Here is a 19,716-nt window from a genome sequence, read left to right on the forward strand (position 1 = left end):
TAGAAGCAAGATTACCCTTGCTTCTGTCTCTGAGGACAGGATTTCCATGGCTTAAAGATTCAGGATGATCTGGAGAGTGGCTCCTAGGAGCTCTGTCATCATTTGAGGACCAAATTCATTTCACTGTGACTTTCTGCTGACAAGCTGGTGGGCTAGGAATTGAGAGCCTGAGGGAACTGAGGTCATTTGGTCAGTGATTACAAATCAGTATCCATTTATCTGAGGTTCCTAGACTAGTCAAGTCATAGAGGCAGAAAGTAGAATGGGGTTGCCAAGGGCTGGGGGGAGGGAGGAATCAGAAATTATTGGTTAATGGGATGGAGTTTTAGTCTCACAAGATGAAAAATTCCTGGAGATGGGCTGTGGTGATGGCTATACAATATACTTTATGCTATCGAGCTGCATACTTTTTTTATCTCATGGCACACTTGAACCTATAGTTAAACTTATGAGGAGCACTTAAATTACGTTGGTCAAAAAAAACAAAGAGTTAAAAGAAAGAACATACTTACTGTACACTGAACTTCTTTCCAAAATAACTTAATTAATGATCTTTAAAAATGTTCTCAGCACACCTAATATCCTCTCATGACACACCAATTGAAAAATCACTGATTTATGTCAGGTATATTTTATCACAATTTCTTTAACCGTAAAAAAAGGAGCATCCTGCAGGGGGAACAGCTGCTGTCTGTGCTCCACATGGGTGGACGTGTGGACATCTGCACCTGTGTCCACCAGAGTGTCAGCAGCACCAAATGATATCGGCACAGACAGAACTTACCTCCCCTGGCCTTCCCAGCTCTTTCAAGGCTAGATTTGTGACTCAGGGAGACATGTGTAGCCATTGTGTCTAAGCAGGGGCACATCTAGGCCATGACAGTAAAGCTGCTTTGGCTGCCCCTTTTCTATCTCTGCCCTGCCCAGCTACCTCCCAGCCCCAGGCAGGTGGTCCTGCCATACCCTACCTACAAACCCAGAGCCTCAACCTCCTTGATCCTTGGACACTCTGTTATGGCCCTGTGCTGTGATGGGGGCCTGCCCGAGGTGGGCTTGAGGGGGCTGGCACTCACTTGGCATAGGCTTTTTCCAGCAAGGCACTCCAGAACTCATTGTGGTCAGCAGAGTGGAGGAAAACTAAGCGGTCCCTGAAGGTGGGCAGCCGGTCATCAATCACCACGTCCAGCCACTCACTATGCTGCCAGAACTGTTGCCCAGGGTGGAAACAGAAATTATAGGGCAAGTCAGTCACGTGGGAGGCCCGGGGTCCATTTGCAGGTGTTTGTCTTGCTGTTCCCTGCCACCCCACAACCAAACTGCCCTTATAGTCTCAAGGAAAATCATACATGGGTTCCATGATGTGGTCACCTGACATTGTCCGCTGAGCTGTGTGCAGAGCATTCTACCCACCCTGACAAGGGCTGGAAGACTTTGCCAACCCATCCCAGTGGGGCTGTGAGGTGGCAGGTAGGACGGGAGTCACATGAAGACGCACTACTGTGCTCTGGATGAAATTTTTCCTCTTCACCAGGAAGTATGTGTGAGTGGGGGAGCAGGGTGGCAGTGTAGGGTTTGAATTTGCTCTTGTGAAGCCCAGTTCTCTACCACTCTGTGATCCGCCTCTAATGTTCCTTAACTGTTAATTCCTCCTCGCCCATAGCTGGGCCCCTAAGACTGACTTTTTGGCCACTCACACAGAGGGAAGTAGGTGAACTTGGTGATCCAGGTGCCAGGTGTGGTGCCACAAAGTGAGGAAAGGTGTGTGCAAATGCATACGTGTGCACACATGTCTATACACATGTGTGAAGGTGTGCATGTGTATGTGCAGTGTTCATGTTCATTTATACACTGCAAGTGTGCAAATGAGTGTGCTTGCTCCCACATGTGGCGCGTGTGTGTGCATGCGTGTATGCATGTGTGCATCTGTGTGAGCCTGCATGTGGTCTGCAGGGACCAGGATGGAAGCAGAAAGAAGTCAAGGACCACACACAGTTGCTCTGTGCTGCCTGGTATCCTGCAGGGACCTGCCCCTTCCTGTCCCTCTGGTTCAGGTGGCCTGAGAGGTAAGCTTGGAGAAAGAAGGAAGAGTAGGTCAGTGAGGAGAGTAGACGCTCCAGCAGCAATTTGCTTCAGCTCTGCTTTGGCATCCTGAGCGTCTCTCCCTACATCACTGGCTCAATCCCAAGCAGGCTTGGCCAGCCAGGGCGTGGCTGGGATTGAATGTGCAAGTTGTAAGAAAGGATCCTGCCCCTGCACAAGCTGGACCCCACTCAGGCTTCCCCTGAGCCCCTCGGTCCTGACACCTGGTCACTACAGTTGCTCAGGGCCACTTGCTGCTTCGAGTTGAGCAGAGGCACTGCTGAGACAGGTGTTGAATGTCCAGGCCTGCTGAGTAGGGGAGGGGTGTAGAGCGAGCCTCAGGCTGGCCATCCTCACCAGGGGTCAGCTAAGGATGCCCCACTAACTTCCTGGCACCCACACCTTGTACTGTGGCTGAGGGCCAGGAAAGTACAGGAGGCAGGATTATCTCCAATGCTCTGCTTCCCATGAGGCTGAGGGGGAACTAGGTGGGATATTGCCAGACCGGGACTGACCAGCACCCACTTTGCCAGACCCAGCCTAACCTTGCCGGGGAGCCCCAGAGAGCACCTCTGTTCTCACCAGAGCCAGAACTCCTGAGTGCCGGACCTGGTTTGATTACTTACTGTTTCGTAACCTTGGATCAGCCAGTTCCCCTTTTTGGGACTCAGTATTTCCAGGGGTCAAATGAGGGGGCTGTGTCTGGGGATTTCTAAGGCCCCTCCCAGCTGTGACAGTCCATGGGGCAGAGGACATGTATTTCTTGGGGAACCCAAGATCAGATGGCGGTGTTTCCTATTTAGCAGTTCCGGTGGAGTTGCTGAATTACATACCCCCAACCCTACCTCCCTGGTGTGTTCAAGAGGATGGTGATGGGCCGGGGCCTGGAGACACCGTAAAGCCAAGGCTGTGGCATGAGCAAAGCCAGAGGGGCGGAGGGGAGACAGCCAGGTGAGGCTGTGGCAGGTCTATGGGAGGGGAGGACAGAGTTTTCCCAGGATCCAAAGACAGCTCTGTCTGCAGCCAGCGCAGAAGGCCTAAGCCTTGGGAGTGGACACAAACTCCCTGAGCTGCACATCACTACGTGCCATCTCTGATTTTGGAACACTTCTGTGCTGTAGTTACTGAACCTGAGAGTGCATCTGGGTATCACACTGAAGGTGCTGGGGATGGAGGGCGCAGGGCTGGCCCTGAGCGGGAACCTATGTGTCAGCAGAGGCCTTTGTACCTGGCGGGGGTGGGAGACATGCAGATGCAGAGGGGAGGGGAGGGACCAGGAAACAAGTCTCCCGGGGATAAACCCGCTCTGTGCACCCCAGCTGCGGGTCATGCAGGACTCCAGCAGGCACGCCTTCTCTGTTTCTCTCAGTTTTCATTTGATGAACTCCCTCAAGATCTCCAAACTGACGTTTCTTCCATAGGAAGAGCCTCTCTATTAGTAAAAGATTGTCTACTTCCCCAGAGGAATAATTATTTTAGGTAATTGATGCTTTAAAGCATGAGAAATTTCAAATAATATAACTCTTAATGGATGGACCTCCAGATTGGCCAAAAATCACTTAAAGTTTTATACTTTCTTTCTTTCTTTCTTTCTTTTTTTTTTAGACAGAGTCTCACTATATTACCCTCAGTAGAGTGCCGTGGCATCACATCACAGCTCACAGCAACCTCAAACTCTTGGGCTTAAGTGATCTCTTTCCTCAGCCTCCCCAGTAGCTGGGACTACAGGTGCCCATCACAACGCCTAGCTATTTTTTTGTTGAAGTTGTCATTTTTGTTTAGCTGGCCCAGGCTGGTTCCAACTCAGCAGCCCCAATGTATGCGGCCAGCACCCTAACCACTGAGCTATGGGCATTGAGCCTTGAAGTTTTATACTTTCCACAAGGACCACTATTAATGCCTGTAATCCTTTTCCGGTGTGTTTAGAAGTTATTCCAGGAGGAAGCTGGGTCTTAATAAGGTTGAGACCATGGCTTTCATACAGACACGGCCACCTTGTTCCCCGGGTTAACAGCCAGCACACATGTACCTGGTGTCATGCTGGGCCCCAGAGAGGGAAAACCACCAGCTCAGGCCTCTCTCTTACCTGGAAATGGAATATGCCGGCATAACCAGGGCCAAAGCTTTGGTCTGGGGGGATGACTCTGGCCAGCGCTCTCTGATTAAGAGTGAGGGAGGCGATGGCAGCTAACAGCCAGCAGTCTCCTGCAAGACAAAAGCCATAAACCACAGTTTTTGTTGCCAATTCCTGGGAAATGGAAAATCTCTGTGCCAGAGGGGATGTGGGGAGTTCCAGATGTGGTCACATCTTTTCTGCATTTTTTAAGCTGGACAGAATGCTAACAAATACCTCTGTCCTCCCTCCCACCCCCCAGGCCCGCTCATGTCCTGCCCAGTCTTCCAGGACACCTGCTGCACGGTGGACGGGTATGTCCACTGAGGGCCAGACGTGCGGCTCTGGCCACATCAGCTCTGAGAAACTCCAGCCACTGACTTGCCTTCTGGAGGACAGAGACTGTCAGTGTCACATCAGTATTCAGGGGTGGGGGCACACATCTCAGAGCTGCAGCCCAAGCTGGCTCTGCAGCGCTAGAGGAGAGTGCTCAGAAATAGCCCCTGGGTGCCCGTGTGCCATCTCTGGGCCGACACGTCTCCCCAACCCAGACTCAGTCTAGTTACAGATGGCAGCGCTCATTTGCTTTACATTATTTTGGATTTTCAAGATTTAGTGATTCATCTATGGAACCAGCTGTGTCTTCTCATGGATAGGGTGACTAGATTTTAACATCTGTAAGGCGGGACAACATGGCCAGGGGCAGAGTGGGATGGAGCGGGGCAGGAGACGGCGCAGGGCAGGGCCTGACAACAATGCAAACTTTGATAAGCAGTTCTGGATAATCACTTCTCAGCAATTATTTATTACAGTTTAACATTATAAAATTAACAAAAATAATACAAAACTCATATTCTGGCGAAATAGCCATATGGCGGCCAAAAACCGTATATTCCCTTCTTGTTCTCCAGCCCGTTTGTGCATTCTTTCCAAAAATCGGGACTTTTTTAAAACGTCGTGGGACGCAGGACAAATTGCTGAAAAGTGGGACTGTCCCGCCAAAACTGAGACATCTGGTCACCCTACTCATGGGCACACATCAGGAGGAAAACAGAAATGTAAAGTCAAACATCAGTGTTTTAACTGTGTCCTGCTGGACTCCAGATGCATTCCTCTGCCTGCCTTAAGAAAGGACAGGCTCAGCCTCTGGTGTGCACCTTGCAGGGTTTCAGACGCTGCCTGTGAAATGCCCATGAGTGGGTATCTGGGAGCATCCTCGCACCGGACTCGGCCTCTCAACTTTGTATGGATTTTTTTTTTCAGTAGAAAATATCAGTATCATTGGAATCTAAGAACCCATCACACTCACGGCTTTCGCAAAGGTCACATTTTTTGGAAAATACTATCTGACTAGACTTGGGACACTGTAATATAACCATTTCTGGTTGTTCACAGGCAAGAGAAAATCCCCAGGGCGTTACAGTAAGAGGGCGACTTCTCAATCACTCTGTCTCTGGCTTTCTCAAGGGTGTCACCAACGGGGCATATGCCACCTCGGTGCACAGGAAGGGCATGGGAAGATTGGTTTCTGATGCACTTGCTGGTCTGGGGAGCCTTGGATCAGCTATGAGGGATGCCATTAGGAAGGGACACTGCTGGACGGCTGTAGCCTCTGCTTTCAGCTCACAGGAGTCTAACAGAGTGACCTTTGCTATGGGCTGACCTTTTCCTCCCTCTCTTCCAACTTTGCCCAGTTGAGGAAAACATGGTGTCTTTTTCTGACCAGAGAGCACAAACATGTCATGTCTGTTCAGCCAGATACTCCCTGTGTTTTGGAGGGGAAGATTCAGGAGTCAATGTTGTTTATACAATTTAAAATAAATTGAGAGACTCAACAGAAAAACAAAATGGCTTTTCTCTCTGTTGGGCCTGGGCAGAAGGCAGGGACTGTCCTCCTAGCTGTGCCAGAAATGCCCCCGCTGCAGGCCAGTTTGCTGATCCACACTGGGTGATGTCTTTCAGAGGGCACTAACATAGGGTGACCAGATTTTAACATCTGTAAGGCAGGACAACATGGCCGGGGGGCAGGGGCGGGGCGGGGGTGGGGGTGGAGCTGGGGCGGGGCACGCGCAGGGCAGGCCCTGACAACAAGGCAAACTTTGATAAGCAGTTCTGGATAATCACTTCTCCGCAATTATTTATTACAGTTTAACATTATAAAACTAATAAGGCTCGCGCCTATAGCTCAACCAGCTAAGGCGCCAGCCACGTACACCTAAGGTGGCGGGTTCGAATCCCCAGCCCGGACCCGCCAAACAACAATGATGGCTGCAACCAAAAAATAGCCCGGCGTTGTGGTGGGCGCCTGTGGTCCCAGCTACTTGGGAGGCGGAGGCAGGAGACTCGCTTGAGCCCAGGAGTTGGAGGTTGCTGTGAGCTGTAATGCCATGGCACTCTACCCAGGGGGACAGCTTGAGGCTCTGTCTCAAAAAATATATATATAATAAAATAAAATAAAATTAATAAAAATAATATAAAACTTATATTCTGGTGAAATAGCCATATGGTGGCGGAAAACCGTATATTCCCTTCTTGTTCTCCAGCCTGTTCGTGCATTCTTTCCAAAAATCAAAACTTTTTTAAAACGCCGCCGGACACGGGACAAATTGTTGAAAAGCGGGACTGTCCCGCCAAAATCAGGACGTCTGGTCACCCTACACTAACAGGAGTCGCTGCTCATTTTATTGTTATCCTTCATAATTAATACATACATATATGCTATGTACAGTGTTTGGGTGTAATAAAAGTGTAACCAAGTAACATTTACAATTAACCACCTATGAAGGTTGAATACATGTTTACACCAACCTGACAAGCCAAAACATGGAAAGACAAAGGGGTTGGTTAGTCTTCCCTCTGAATGGCAGTAGAGGACTGTGGTGGGGGCAGGGGAGGGGAGGGAGAGGCAGGAAGCAGCAGGGAGAGTCTCAGTAAAGGAAGACCATCTGAATGGGAAATTTTGGAAAACTCTAAATCTGTGCAGTCTTCCCTCATCACCCATGCAGGACTGGCTCCAGGACCTTCCAGTACACTGAACTCTGCTCTTGCTCAAGTCTCATGGTCCGCACTGCAGAACCTGCAGGTACCAGAAGTCAGCCGTCCATAGAGGTGGATTTCACATCCTCTGAATACCGTCTTTTCCATCTGCATTTGGTTGAAAAATTCTTGTGTGTAAGGAACCTGCACAGCTCAAGCCTTGTTGCTGAAGGGTCAATCAACTGTAATGCTGTCATCTACCATCTATCCACCAGCCATCTGTATCTGTCTGTCCGTTCACCTATCATTCCACTACTTTCCTACCTGCTCTTATCTACTTATCCACCACCCATCTACACGTCTGTCTATTCACCTGACTACCCATCCATCCATCCATCATCTCTCCACCTGTCTATGCTCTATCTACCTGTCTGTTTAATTAACTACCAACCCTCCAGGTTTGTGACTTTTGGATACACTTAGGGTAGTAGCATTTAGGGTAGCTCAGGTACTTGGCATGGAGGTTTCACCTTGTGTTGCTTTAACCATTAGGTCACAGCAATAACCTCAGTTATAAGTAAGTCAGGGGCTGCATGGGCTTGGAGCAGTTTGCTCTCTTGGCGGATTTTACTTTTTTTTGTTTTCTTTTTGTTGTTAAGTGGACTCTTTTTTGTTTGTTTGTTTGTTTTCATAGATGGTATGAAGGTACATCCAGCCTTACGATTACATTCTAAAATGCCAGGCCAGATTTGACTGAACTGGGGGCAATTCAGGTCAATTGCAGGAGGAGATTGGTCTGCTAGGGGGTGTTTCCCAAAGTACAAGCCCCTCAAGGCAGTGTGTCAAGTGTTAGGAGCAAGTCTCTGCAGACAGACTGTCCAGGCTCAAAGCCCGGCTGCCCACCCATCACTTCTGTGCTCTTGCACAAGTCACTTAGCCTTCCACAGCCCCTGTTTTCTCATCTGTGACATAACAGGGTGGTCAGTGAGAAGAAACAGGGCAATGCGTTAAGAGAATGACATCAGGTGACCAAGTTCATGTGTGCCAATGTGAGCTGCCGTCATGGGGTGGGAAGGCCAAATCACACTGCTGGGTGTCTCTGTCCTTTGCAAACTCCTGGGCTGGGAGCTCCAGATCACAGATGTGTCTACCTCCAGAGGAACAGGAGTGCAAGAGCCTCGGGATCATGGGGCTTCCTTCAGAGGGGGCAGAAGCCAGCTGGGGAGGGGGAGAGGCATGGGTGGTAGCAGTGCAGTCTCCCCAACCCTTGTGCTCTGCAGCTTCTCGGAACCCTGTGCTGCCATAGCTGCCCCATCCTGCCAGCCCCAATGTCCCTCTGGCCATACTCTGTCCTCTCATACTCACCCAGATCCCCTTGGCAGATATCAGTCCTGGTGGCCCCTCCAAGAATGAATTCTGGGTTTTCCACAATTTCCTGGGGGAACAGGAGGGTGATTAGAGCAAGGCGTGCCATACTGCTAGCCAGCAGGGGGAAGGGGGCTCTGGGTCTGCTCTTTCCTGCAGAGACAAAGTACTCCCCACATTTGTTGGGTTTCCTTGCCACATGGAGTTGAAGGGCCTGGACTCCTCTCCAGTAAATCCCATTCCCAGGAATAGGGTCTGCCTCCCAACCAGCCCTGAGCATGGTCTTCTGGCCACAGAGATTCACACCACACGCAATTGCAAAAGGGGTCAGTGGCCATGCATGAACGACCCCTGTCTTCACTCAAGCACCAGGCTTGGCGTCAGACTCAGTATTCAGAACCTGGCTCTCTCACCTGTGAGCTTTGTAACTTCTGTGGGCTCTAATCTCCTCATCTTAAAATGAGGTGAGAATGCCCACAACACAGCCTGGGGCCTTGGGTTACACATAAACCCCACTCCCCACCACCCCAGCTTCTTTCTTCTTTTAGAAACACCTTTTGGTAAAATTGTATGATCCAGGGGTCCTCAAACTTTTTAAACAGGGGGCTGGTTCACTGTCCCTCAGACTGTTGGAGGGCTGGACTGCGGGCCCCAGGATGAGTTGGCTGCTACGCAGGACAGGCAGCGGTGGCCAAAACACCCGAACGGGCCAGATGTGGCCCGTGGGCCGTAGTTTGAGGACCCCTGAATATGCAGAGGGAGATACGCACACACCTCTCACGTGGTTTTGCATTGTATACTAATATATTTATTATATATCACACAAATCATGTGTGTGTTAATATGTATTAATATATGCATGTATAATATGGAAGGGTACGTATAACACACAAAGGGTTAGAAAGCAGCTCTGTACAATTCATACGTTCTTCCCATTTTTCTGAGATGCGAGACTCTATCCTGGATACTGGACTACAGCAAGGTAGAGACTTCCAGTCTCTACTGGAAGACTTTCCAGCCACCGTGGACTCCATGTGGTAGGGAAAATAGGCCATGACCCAGAAATCAGAAAGCCTGGGGTGGCAGGTGCCAGGACAGGCAGGCTGCCGCAGGTGGAGTGGTCAGAGTGGGAGGCCACTCTGGGGAGTGGATGGTGAGTAGAGACCCAAAGAAAGGAAGAGCTGGAGGGAACAGCGACTGGTGTGGCACTAACATAAATTCTGGGCATAGCAAATGCTCCACTGTTTCAACTGGGTGGGGTGCAGGTCAGTCTGGGTTGTTCCCCCGTTTCTAGACACCAAGACCATGGAGGGGCCCAGGCAGTAACTGGGCTGATCCCATGCAGGGGCCTCTCCAGAGAGACCTCCACCCTCTGTCCTGTGTTCCAAACAATCAAAGGAGGACAGAGATTTCTCAGAAGACCAGAGTCCCAGGACAAACAACCGACTTGCTAGACAATAATGCTGTCTGTAACAGGATGTGGCAGCTGAGTGGAGAGGCAGATGCCCAGAGTCCCCACATGGAGAGGGCTGCGTGGATACATTGGTCCTTAAAGCACCCAAGTAAGCTGAGCTGGGAAAGTTTCTCAGAGCACTGTGCCTTTGGATGCACCCAGGCCTGGCAGAGGTATTCCCATCCTCAGTCCAGGTGGCCTTGGAGTCCCTCACATGTCAGCAAAGGCAGTGAGGGTGGGGAGGTGGCTCCTTGGTGCCATCTCCTGGCTTGCCAGTGTGGGCCCTCTGCCAACTTTCAACCCAACACACTGTGGTTCACCCTCCGCCTCAGCCAGCAGGTGGATTGGGACAGACAGACACGGCAAACCTGAGGGTATATGAGACATTCACATATACCGTGAGACAGACACGGAAAATGTGTTTTGGCCTCTTGGCAGTAGTTGGCCCTGCTCAGCAGGGAGACTCTGAGCAGCCCATTTAATGCCTCAGGGCTGTGTCTTCCGCTACCCCAGCTTGGACACTTCAGAATGCATGTTGAAGCCTCTGCCCCAATATCAACACCAAGAGGACCCAAAGCCCTCCCTGTCTTGATTGCCCAGCACCCACCAGGCGACTCACCCTAAGAAGCAGTGCCCCACTGTCAGGGCCCAGGACTGGCCAGGTCTTGGGCCCAGCTTAGGTAGGTTCTGGACGCGGACCACTAAGCTACCTTGCTCAGGAACAGTTTCTCGTAGGTGCTTGAGGGCTATCTACTTTAGCTGGAGAGAGAGAGACAGAGTATCTTAGAGAGAGTAAAGGTCTTCTTAGAACAGATAGCTCTTAGTCTTTAGCAGAGCTTGGTAATCTTCAGCAGAGAGACGCCCTGCTGGCCTTCTGCAGGCAGGAGAGGAGACAGAGTCAGAGTCAGCAAGTCCATGATAGACTGCGCATGCTCCCGACTGCCTTCTCCTCCAGCCTAATATAAGGCTGAGCTTGTGCCTCTCAACACCACAGGTGCAGAGACTGCCAATTCACCAATGCTCTCATCTCGCGAGCTCTCTCATGCTTGTTAGAACCAAATCTCTCCCCATGCCCTTTTCACCAAGGTGTTCCATTACAGGTATTTCCTATAACTCTCACTCCTCCTAGCCATAGGCTATACGGGCTGCTACACCCCACTGCCAGCATTCTCATTCCTGTGGCAGGCCACCCCAGCTCCTGGGGATGGGTCAGGCTGTGTGTGCAAATACTGCCTCCTCACTGTCCTTCCTGCCCCCTCCCCTTCCCAAGCCTCCTGCTGGCCCGGCCCTGACAGCTGCACCAGCTATGCCAGCTGTGACTGCAGCTGCCACTGCCTCTTAACCACCATCTTGCAGTTGGTTTGTTTGTCCAGGAGACTTCATCAAATTGCATCCACCTAGGACAAAAATATAAGGGGAGAAAACTCTGAAATCCTCACCACATAGACACGGGTTAGTCACAGTCATAACCTGGGGAGGTGCCTGGCTGTGTGGCTGCCCTCCGTGTGGGTTTCTGTGAGGCAGTACACATGTGTGCCAGTCTCAGGGGTAGGTGTGGGGGTGGGTGTCTGTGATGTGCGTGGGAATGGGTAGCTGTGCACAACTGTGGGTGGGTGCATGGTGGCTATCTATCTCCACATCAGGCTGGGGTCCCTCACCTGGCACACCCTTCCTTTTTCTCTACACCCTAGTCAGGTGCACAGCCCCCTGCATGACCACTAGCAGTGACTTCACTTTCTTTCCACACTGAGTCTGTCACCCTCCCTGGACCCCCATCTTCTCCCCAAAGCAATGTGCCCTGGCTTTGCACTTGTCCGCCCTCCCCCCAGCACAGCTGTGTTTGACAAGAAGGTGGTGCTGGGGACAGGGTCGCCCCACCTATGGTCCTACCAGCCTGCTGAGACATGCACTTTTAGGTGCAGATGGCACCCGGGCCATGGCGACCTTCTGGAGGGGGCGGGTAGTGCCATGATTACCCTGCCAGCCCCTGCACTCCAGAAGCAGCTCCATGTCCACCCCCAGCCTAGCCCAGCCCAGCCTCTTTGAATCTGCTTTAATAAGTGCAAATAAACTGTAATTCAACGTTTAAAAATTCCAGTGTTCAAGTGATTCTAGGGTACTTAATTTCTTTTTTGCTGGCTTTTTTCCTTTTATTCTCTCTGCCATGTTGGAAAAGATGGAAGACAGTTAAGGGAAAATTCAAGAATGAATAAGTGTGTTGAGTTTCTCCATGCAGCAATCTTTCTAGGCATTTACAGCCTGGGCAGAGTGTCCTGGTATCTGCAAAAGGGTGAGTTTTTCCTACTGGAAGAGGGAGTTACTCAAAGGTACCTGCAGAGAGGGGAAGGACAGGAAGGCCACACTGGAGGCCAGGAGTAGCAGCTCCAGGGGAGACCTGTCAGCAGCTGCAGCTGCGTGCAGCATGTCTGTTTCTCGTTCATTTATTTTATTTCATTCTGAGTGGATTGGCTATTCTTCTAGCACAAGAATTATATCCACCATGTCTAGCACCAGCTCTCAATGACAGGCCTGGAGCAGCTGACCCGCAGCATCTGCATTCCCAGGGCAATGTCTTGTGTCTGGGGCAGACATCACCAATGGATCACAACAGTTACGGCAAGTTAAGGAGATTTGGCAGCCCTCAGTGTGGAAACTGCCCGGCATTCTCCATGAGTCCCTGATGCTCATTAGTGGTGACTCTCACTCTGTTTTCCTGAACCCCAGGCACAGAATAGAATTTGCTATGTCATGGCTCCTGTGTCTCCTCTCATCTTAGTCACAGGCACATGGCACCGTCCCCAAGCCAGGCACTGACTAAGCAGGAGAGGGAGGACCTCACTGGGCAGGCTCCCAGGGGTGGAGCCCCACTATTGGCTGGGAGAGGTCATGGGTGATTCCCAGGAAGAGTGGGGTGACCTTGGCAAGGGAGGGTTGGAGAGGAAGGACCACAAGCACAGGTTAGGACCCTGAGCAAGAGCAGACTCAGGCCCAAGGAGCCTCCCTGGCCATGGGCTAGGAGCCCCCAAGTCCTGGCTGTTTGCTTGCTGAACAGAAAGGTGCACTTTGCTATATCCAGTTCTGTAGACCCAGCCAACTTCCATTTAAAATAAGAGGCACTGAGCTCACTAACCTGGCTCCCTAAGCAGGTGCTCTAGCTTTTTCTTATTAAGTCCCTATAGAAAATGTTAATTGTGGCGATGCCTGTGCTCATTGGGTAGGGCGCTGGCCCCATATACCGAGGGTGGCGGGTTCAAACCCAGCCCCTCCAAATTGCAACAGGAAAATAGCCCGATGTTGTGGCAGGTGCCTGTAGTCCCACCTACTTGGGAGGCTGAGGCAAGAGAATTGCCTAAGCCCAAGAGTTGGAGGTTGCTGTGAGCTGTGTGACACCACAGCTCTCTACTGAGGGTGAAAAAAAGAAAATGTTAATTGCACAGCACCTGGGTAAACAAAAAAAGCTGCAAGTGGCCAAAGGCCACCTGGCCAGGGGCTCTGCCGACCTGGGGCCAAGGCAATCAGCTTCTTTGGAACTTATCTTCCACGGCTCCTGACTGCAACCATGGGGAAATCTCAGTTAAAAATGCACACACAGTCTTCAGCCTGGGGCAGCTGTTCATGTGCCCTCTTGGTCATGGGCCGAGGGCTGGCAATAAGCCCAGGAAGACCTATGGGGTATGGGCAGTGCCCTTCAGAGGTCATTATTTTGCTTTTTTAATTTTGGAAATATTCTTTTGCTTACTTAGCAGAACAATTGATCCTGCCAATCAAGTGCCCCCCATGATCTGGGTGCCTTGTCCTGACCCTGCACTGCTGCCAGCCACATGCACAGAACCCTAAACCTGCTGTAGAGGAGCTCTGGATTATCTGAGAAATGTGCCCAGGAGTCTTCACCTCAGCTCTGCTGGGCAACCGGGTGCTCATTGCCATTTCCCCCACTCATAAGGCACCTCTCTGGGACTGGAAGTGTATCCTTCTGTGAGAATCAATTACCTGACAGGTGAAGCCCCAGGCCACTGTGTGCCTGTGCGTGAAGCCACACACGTGCATGCATGCACACACACATGCACACAGCCACATACGCACATGCACACAGCCATATACGCACATGCACACAGCCACACACACACATGCACACAGCCCAGCCACACAAAGTCACATACCTGCCCCAAAGAGTATGCACACACATGCACATACACTCCACACTGCCTAGAACAGGAAATAGTGGCAAAGACCTTTCCACTTCATAAATAACAGTCCATGCTCACTGGGGCTCTGTCCTTGCAGAGCCCAGAGGTTTTGTGTATGTGCATTTTTACAATGAACATGCCCTATATTTAAGACAACAGCACTATTTTATGGTTTAGAGATAAAGAGGAGGTAGCTGTGGTGAATCCTTTGCTACTAATAAGTAAGATGGGATTCAGATTTAATAATGATGATGGTGATGATAATAACTGCAATAATAATAATGACCTCAGCTGAAAAGCTTCTGTGCACTGCACATTGACCTACATTAGTCATTATGGTTCCCGTTTTATAGCTTAGGAGACTGAGGATCAGGGAAGTTAAGTGATGTGACTGTGATCATAAGACAAATTAGTAGCAGGGTGACCCCAGAACTCAGGTCTCACTGGGGGCTGCAGCACCCTCTGCACTGCTCCTCCTAGCTCATAAGCCACCTGTCCTCACAGGCACCACTCCCAGGCCGATACCCACCCAGAGGGACTAGGAGCCAGCACCCGATTGGAGGTGGAGCCCTGACTAATCCAGCAATACAAATATTGATATAGTGTCCCTGGCACCAGCTGGCAACTCTCGGGACCCATGACATCCAGACTGCTGAGAACTGGCTAAGCCAAATATCCATCCACAGCCAGCATCCTCCGCTCTAGGCCAGAAGCTACAGAGCACCCAGGAATGTGATCTCAGGTTCCCACACACAGGGGCAGGGAAGTCTCTGAACCAAGATGTATCTTCTGCATAAGGCTTTCCACTCCTGTTCACTGCCCACTGCTAACAGCCTATCTGGCTCCAGATCTCTGGGTTTGGTGGAAGTCAGGAACGCTGGGCAGGGGAGAGAGTTGTACCCAGACCCCTGGGCACCTACCCCAGAGCATTCCAGGCCAGTACATCATTTCCTGCCCTACTGCAGGGTTCACATAACATGCCCTGGGCAGGTTGAGGTCCATCCCAGTATACCCAGGGCTGCCCCTACCCAGCCCCTCTTTCCATGTCCTCTCTCCCCCAGGTGAGTGCTGCCCTCAAGCCTCAGCATCATCTGTCCTCCCCCATTTGCCCCACTCACCCCTGGACGTTTCCATATGAAGGGGACCTGGGGCCTTTCACTGTAGAACAGGGAAGAGTTGTTGGCTGGGAAGTCTGTGTCCTCAAACAGGGCACCTCTCTGCAGGCATGCCTCCCTCAGCTGCGCGAAGCTCTGGCCTGAAGAGTGGATAGTCCGGGCATCCTTGGGAACTGGGTGCACCTGGGGCCCTGGGGCCTGGTAGAGGTGAGGCATGGCTGCTCCCTGGCCAGCTGGCTTGGAGTGGGCAGTGTATGGAAATGGGTGTGAAGGAATGAGCTGTGTGTGCCAGTCAGCAGGGAAGTGGGCCCCAGGGCTGAGCTGCCCTGGCCTCCACCTGTTTGCTGGGTACCTCCTTGTTAGACTGAAGGGGACACACCCTGATGGCAAACTCCTGTGCATGGGGCACTGGAGAAACCTGAGGAGAGAGGGAGGCCCGCCCGCTTCTCAAGGCAGAGCAGTGGGAAACCAAGTATCCGGTGAATGCAGCTGGCACGGGTCTTGTACCAGCAATCCTATTTGACTTAGAGTGGGGCTAGCCAGAGAGAGACTTCCCGCTATGTGAGCCACAAGGTCTGTGCTGCAGGGGTTCAGTCTCGCCACTGTGGTGCCAAGGCAGCCAGCCAGAGATGCTGCACACATGAATAGGCGTGGCTATGTCACAGTAAAACTTTATTTACAAAAGCAGATGTGGGGCGGGATTTCGTCCAACCTGACCCCCGAGACAGGAGAACTCAGAGAGACACCCACTCCTTCTCTCACACACATGCGCCTCTCCTCTCTAGATGTCATGTTAATACAGTTCCTTGCTATGCAAGACCCTACAGATAAGATCTCACACTTGAGAAAAAATGAAGGACATTCAGAGAATGGGGCAATTAATGAGAGTATTGTCCACCACATGAAGCCCTTAACCATGGTTTCCAATGGAAGAAGATATTTGCCTGCCATGAATTTGATAAAGGGCTGATAGTTAGATCTACAGAGTACTCAAACAAATCAACAATAAAATAGCAAACGTAAGAGGGCAAGAGATTTGAATGGAAACTTCTCCGGAGATGACAGACCTACGGCCAACAACACAGGAGGAAATGCTCATCATCCCTGGTCATCAGAGAAATGCAAATCAAAACCCCTCTGAGATCTCACCAAACACTGGGAGATTAGCCCACCTCAAAAAAGCCTAAATCTGAGGATGCTGGCGTGACTGTGGAGAGAAGGGAACACTTTTAAACTGCTAGTGGGATTGCAAACTAATATAACCTCTATGGAAAAAGCATGGAGAATTTTCAAAAAAAAAAAAAAGTGGATCTTCCATTTGTTCCTGCAATCCCATTACTAGGAAAGAAGTAAAAAATTATTTTACCACAAGGACATTTGTACTGAAATGTTTACTGCTGTTCAATTCACAATTGCCAAGATGTGGAAGCAACTCAAGTGCCCGTCAACTCATGAGTGGGTTAATAAATTGTGGTATAAACATACCATGGAGTACTATTCAGCCATAAGAAAAGATAGAGAAGATGGAGACTTTACCTCCTTCGTGTTTACATGGACGGAGCTGGAAAATGTTCTGCTTAGTAAAGTATCTCAAGAATGGAAGAAAAAGTATCCAATATACACAGCCCTATTTTGAAACTAATTTATAGCTTTCATAGGAAAGATATAACCTAATTATAGCCTTAGAATATAGGGGGGGAGGGAAGGGGAGGGGGCTGGATAGGTGGAGGGAGGGTGATTGTTGGGGTCACCTCTATGGCTTATCTTATAAGGGTACAAGTGAATCTTTCTAAAAGCAGAGTACGAATGTCTTAATAACTAAGAAAATGACATGAAGGCTACATTAACCAGTTTGATGAGAGTATTACAAATTGTATATGAAAACACCACACTGTACCCTGTGATTACATTAATGTACACAGCTATAATTTAATTAAAAAAAATAGAAAAGAAAAGAGAATTTGGCTTGGCACCTGTAACTTAGGCAGCTAGGACACCAGCCACATACACCGGAGCTGGCAAGTTCAAATCCAGCCTGGGCCAAAAAATAGCTGGGTGTTGTGGCAGGCGCTTGTAGTCCCAGCTACTTGGGAGGCTGAGGCAAGAGAATCTCTTGGGCCGAGGAATTTGAGGTTGCTGTGATCTGTGACGCCACTGCACTCTACCCAGAGTGACAGCTTAAGACTCTGTCTCAAAAAAAAAAAAAAAAAGAAAATATAGGTAATTTACATCTTCTGTGTTTTCTTGGATGGAGTTGAAACACATTTTTAATAAAGTATCAAAAGAGTGGAAAAGCAAGTATCCAATGTACTCAGTACTAATATAAAACCAATATATAAACAACTACACATCCAGGTGAAAGAAAAACCCAAGGATAGTCTATCAAGGGGGCGGAGAGAGAAGGGGGGGGTGTAATGAGAAGGAGAGGGAAGCGGGGAAGAGGGAGTGATCGGAGGGATCTCAACTAATGTGCACAATATGAGGGTGTTCAGCACGCCCCCGGGTGAAAGTTCTATAACTTGAACTTGACCTTAGAAATAAAAACAGTGTAACCTAAACATTTGTACCCTCATATTAATGGGAAATTTTTTTAAAATTCAGGTATTCTCAAAGTTATGGTACTGAGATGGACGGTTGAAGATGCAATATTTTTAAACACTAAATCAGTTCCAAAATAATAATAAAAAAAGAACAGAAATGGTTTCTGTGTGATCCTCTAGGGAGTCACAGTTAGGGTTTGGAGGCAAGGGGTCTTAAGTTACTGGGTGCAGTTACAAGACCATGCCACGTATTTTATATAACCTCAGGGTTCCTGGGAACGTTTGCTTAGTCTGCCGCTTTTTGCCCAGTGCACCTGCATTTTATTTTACAGGGAGGTGTAAACATGGGAGTGCGACGTGTTTGGGTTTAACTCTGCTGTGGGCTGAATGCTTCTGTCCTCCACCCCAATATATATGTTAAACTCCCAGAGTATGGAATTAGGAGATCAGCAGGTGGGGCCTTTGGGAAGTGATTAGCTTATGAGGGAGGGGATTAGTGCCCTTATAGCCGATTAGGCCCAGAGCACTACGTTCTCCCTTCCACCAGATGAGGACCGAGGAAGCTGGGAGCAGCCCTAGCCTGACACTGAATCTTCCGAGGCCTTCACCTTGGCCTTCCAGCCTTCAGAGCTGTAGCAATACGTTCTGTTGTTTGTAAGCCACCCAGATTTTGCTACAGTGCCCAGAAGGTACTATGACAAGCTCCCAGTTTTGCTCGGGGTGATCTTGGGCAAGTGACCTGCGTGCTGTCTGCGCATTTCCAAGATGGTATCGGGATAACCAGAGCTACCTCCTTGGGCTGTGGTGGGATGTATGGGACCAGCAGCTGGTAGAGTCCAGAACATGCAGGGGTTGGAGTTGTTACTCCTCCCCTGCTCTGTGCTGCCTGCGCCCCATGCCTGTCCCTCAGACATTGCTCTCACGGCCCCCCCGAGACTTGCTTGCCCCCATAAAGGCTCTTGCTGTATCTCTCTGTCTGCACAGTGAAGGGTTCTGCAGCCCTTGCCCTGGCGCCTGTCCAGATGACTCTCCGCTGGATATGACAGTGGCCAGTGAGCACCCTGTAGCCTGAACCCTGCCAGACAGCTCTGTTTCAAAGGCAGTTAGCAACGCGGGATGCAGAGGAGCGGGATGCAGAGGAGCGGGATGCAGAGGAGCGGGATGCAGAGGAGAAGGCCTGGCCCACGTGAGGCCCCGTTCACCTCTTGCAGGTGCCAAGTCCCTCTGGCAGTAGGATCCTGACATGGGGCCTTCAGCCTGGAAACTCCCCACTCTCCCCTTCCTGGCTCCTGTGGCCAAGCTTCTTCATACTTACGTTCTGTGCCCCACTGAATGTCATTTACAGCGACATTCACTAGTTGGGGGTGGGAAATAAGGAACACGGTCTCAAAATCCATGTGTGCAGGAATGCAATTCTTTCTTTTCCACCTCGGACTTCAGTGTGGCCTGGGAAGCGCCCCCCCCCCCATCTCTGGGCCCAAGGTCCTTTCTGTCTGAAGCAGGAAGAACTCTATGCACCTGCTGATTCCTCTGCCATTAACTCTGCACCTGCTCCTCTAAGCTTTGAAGCTTGACTTTATAAACCAAAAAAAGAAGAAGAGAAGGAAAGAAGGAAAGAAGGAAAGAGAGAGAGAGAAAGAGAGAGAAAGGAAAGCCAGCCAGCGAGCTGGCTAGCTAGCTTTGGGCACATGAGTTAACAAAATTACACCAGCAGAACTCACCCAGGTTATGAAAGAATTCCAGTTTTTGTGATTGTGTTACCTAACCAGACTAGGCATAGGGGGAGACGTGCCCCCTTTGTACTAATCACCACCCAACTACGTGCCTCGGGCTGACCCATAGGGTCAATGACACTTCCGTAGGAAGTATTAACCAACAGCCTAGGTTA

The 19,716-nt window shown here is 50.2% G+C and overlaps 1 protein-coding gene across 3 annotated transcripts in view; it reads right to left on the reverse strand.

Annotated features, from left to right (window-relative positions):
* CAPN9 (calpain 9) overlaps window positions 1-15,603 on the reverse strand; it is a 53,688-nt gene extending 38,085 nt beyond the window's left edge. For 2 of the 3 annotated variants that reach the window (XM_003797423.3, XM_003797421.2), the window contains exons 1-4: window positions 15,292-15,603; window positions 8,534-8,603; window positions 4,166-4,284; window positions 1,074-1,207 (exon numbers count right to left, since the gene is read on the reverse strand). In XM_003797423.3, the coding sequence (XP_003797471.1) occupies window positions 1,074-1,207; window positions 4,166-4,284; window positions 8,534-8,603; window positions 15,292-15,504 (536 nt within the window). In that variant the 5' untranslated portion in view covers window positions 15,505-15,603. The remainder of the gene's footprint in view (window positions 1-1,073; window positions 1,208-4,165; window positions 4,285-8,533; window positions 8,604-15,291) is intronic. The other variant, XM_003797422.2, reaches the window with a different exon arrangement.
* Between the last annotated feature and the right edge of the window lie 4,113 nt (window positions 15,604-19,716).

The sequence above is a fragment of the Otolemur garnettii genome, unplaced genomic scaffold (assembly GCF_000181295.1).
Source record: "Otolemur garnettii isolate 467f Iridium unplaced genomic scaffold, OtoGar3 scaffold00116, whole genome shotgun sequence".
NCBI classification, from domain to species: domain Eukaryota; kingdom Metazoa; phylum Chordata; class Mammalia; order Primates; family Galagidae; genus Otolemur; species Otolemur garnettii.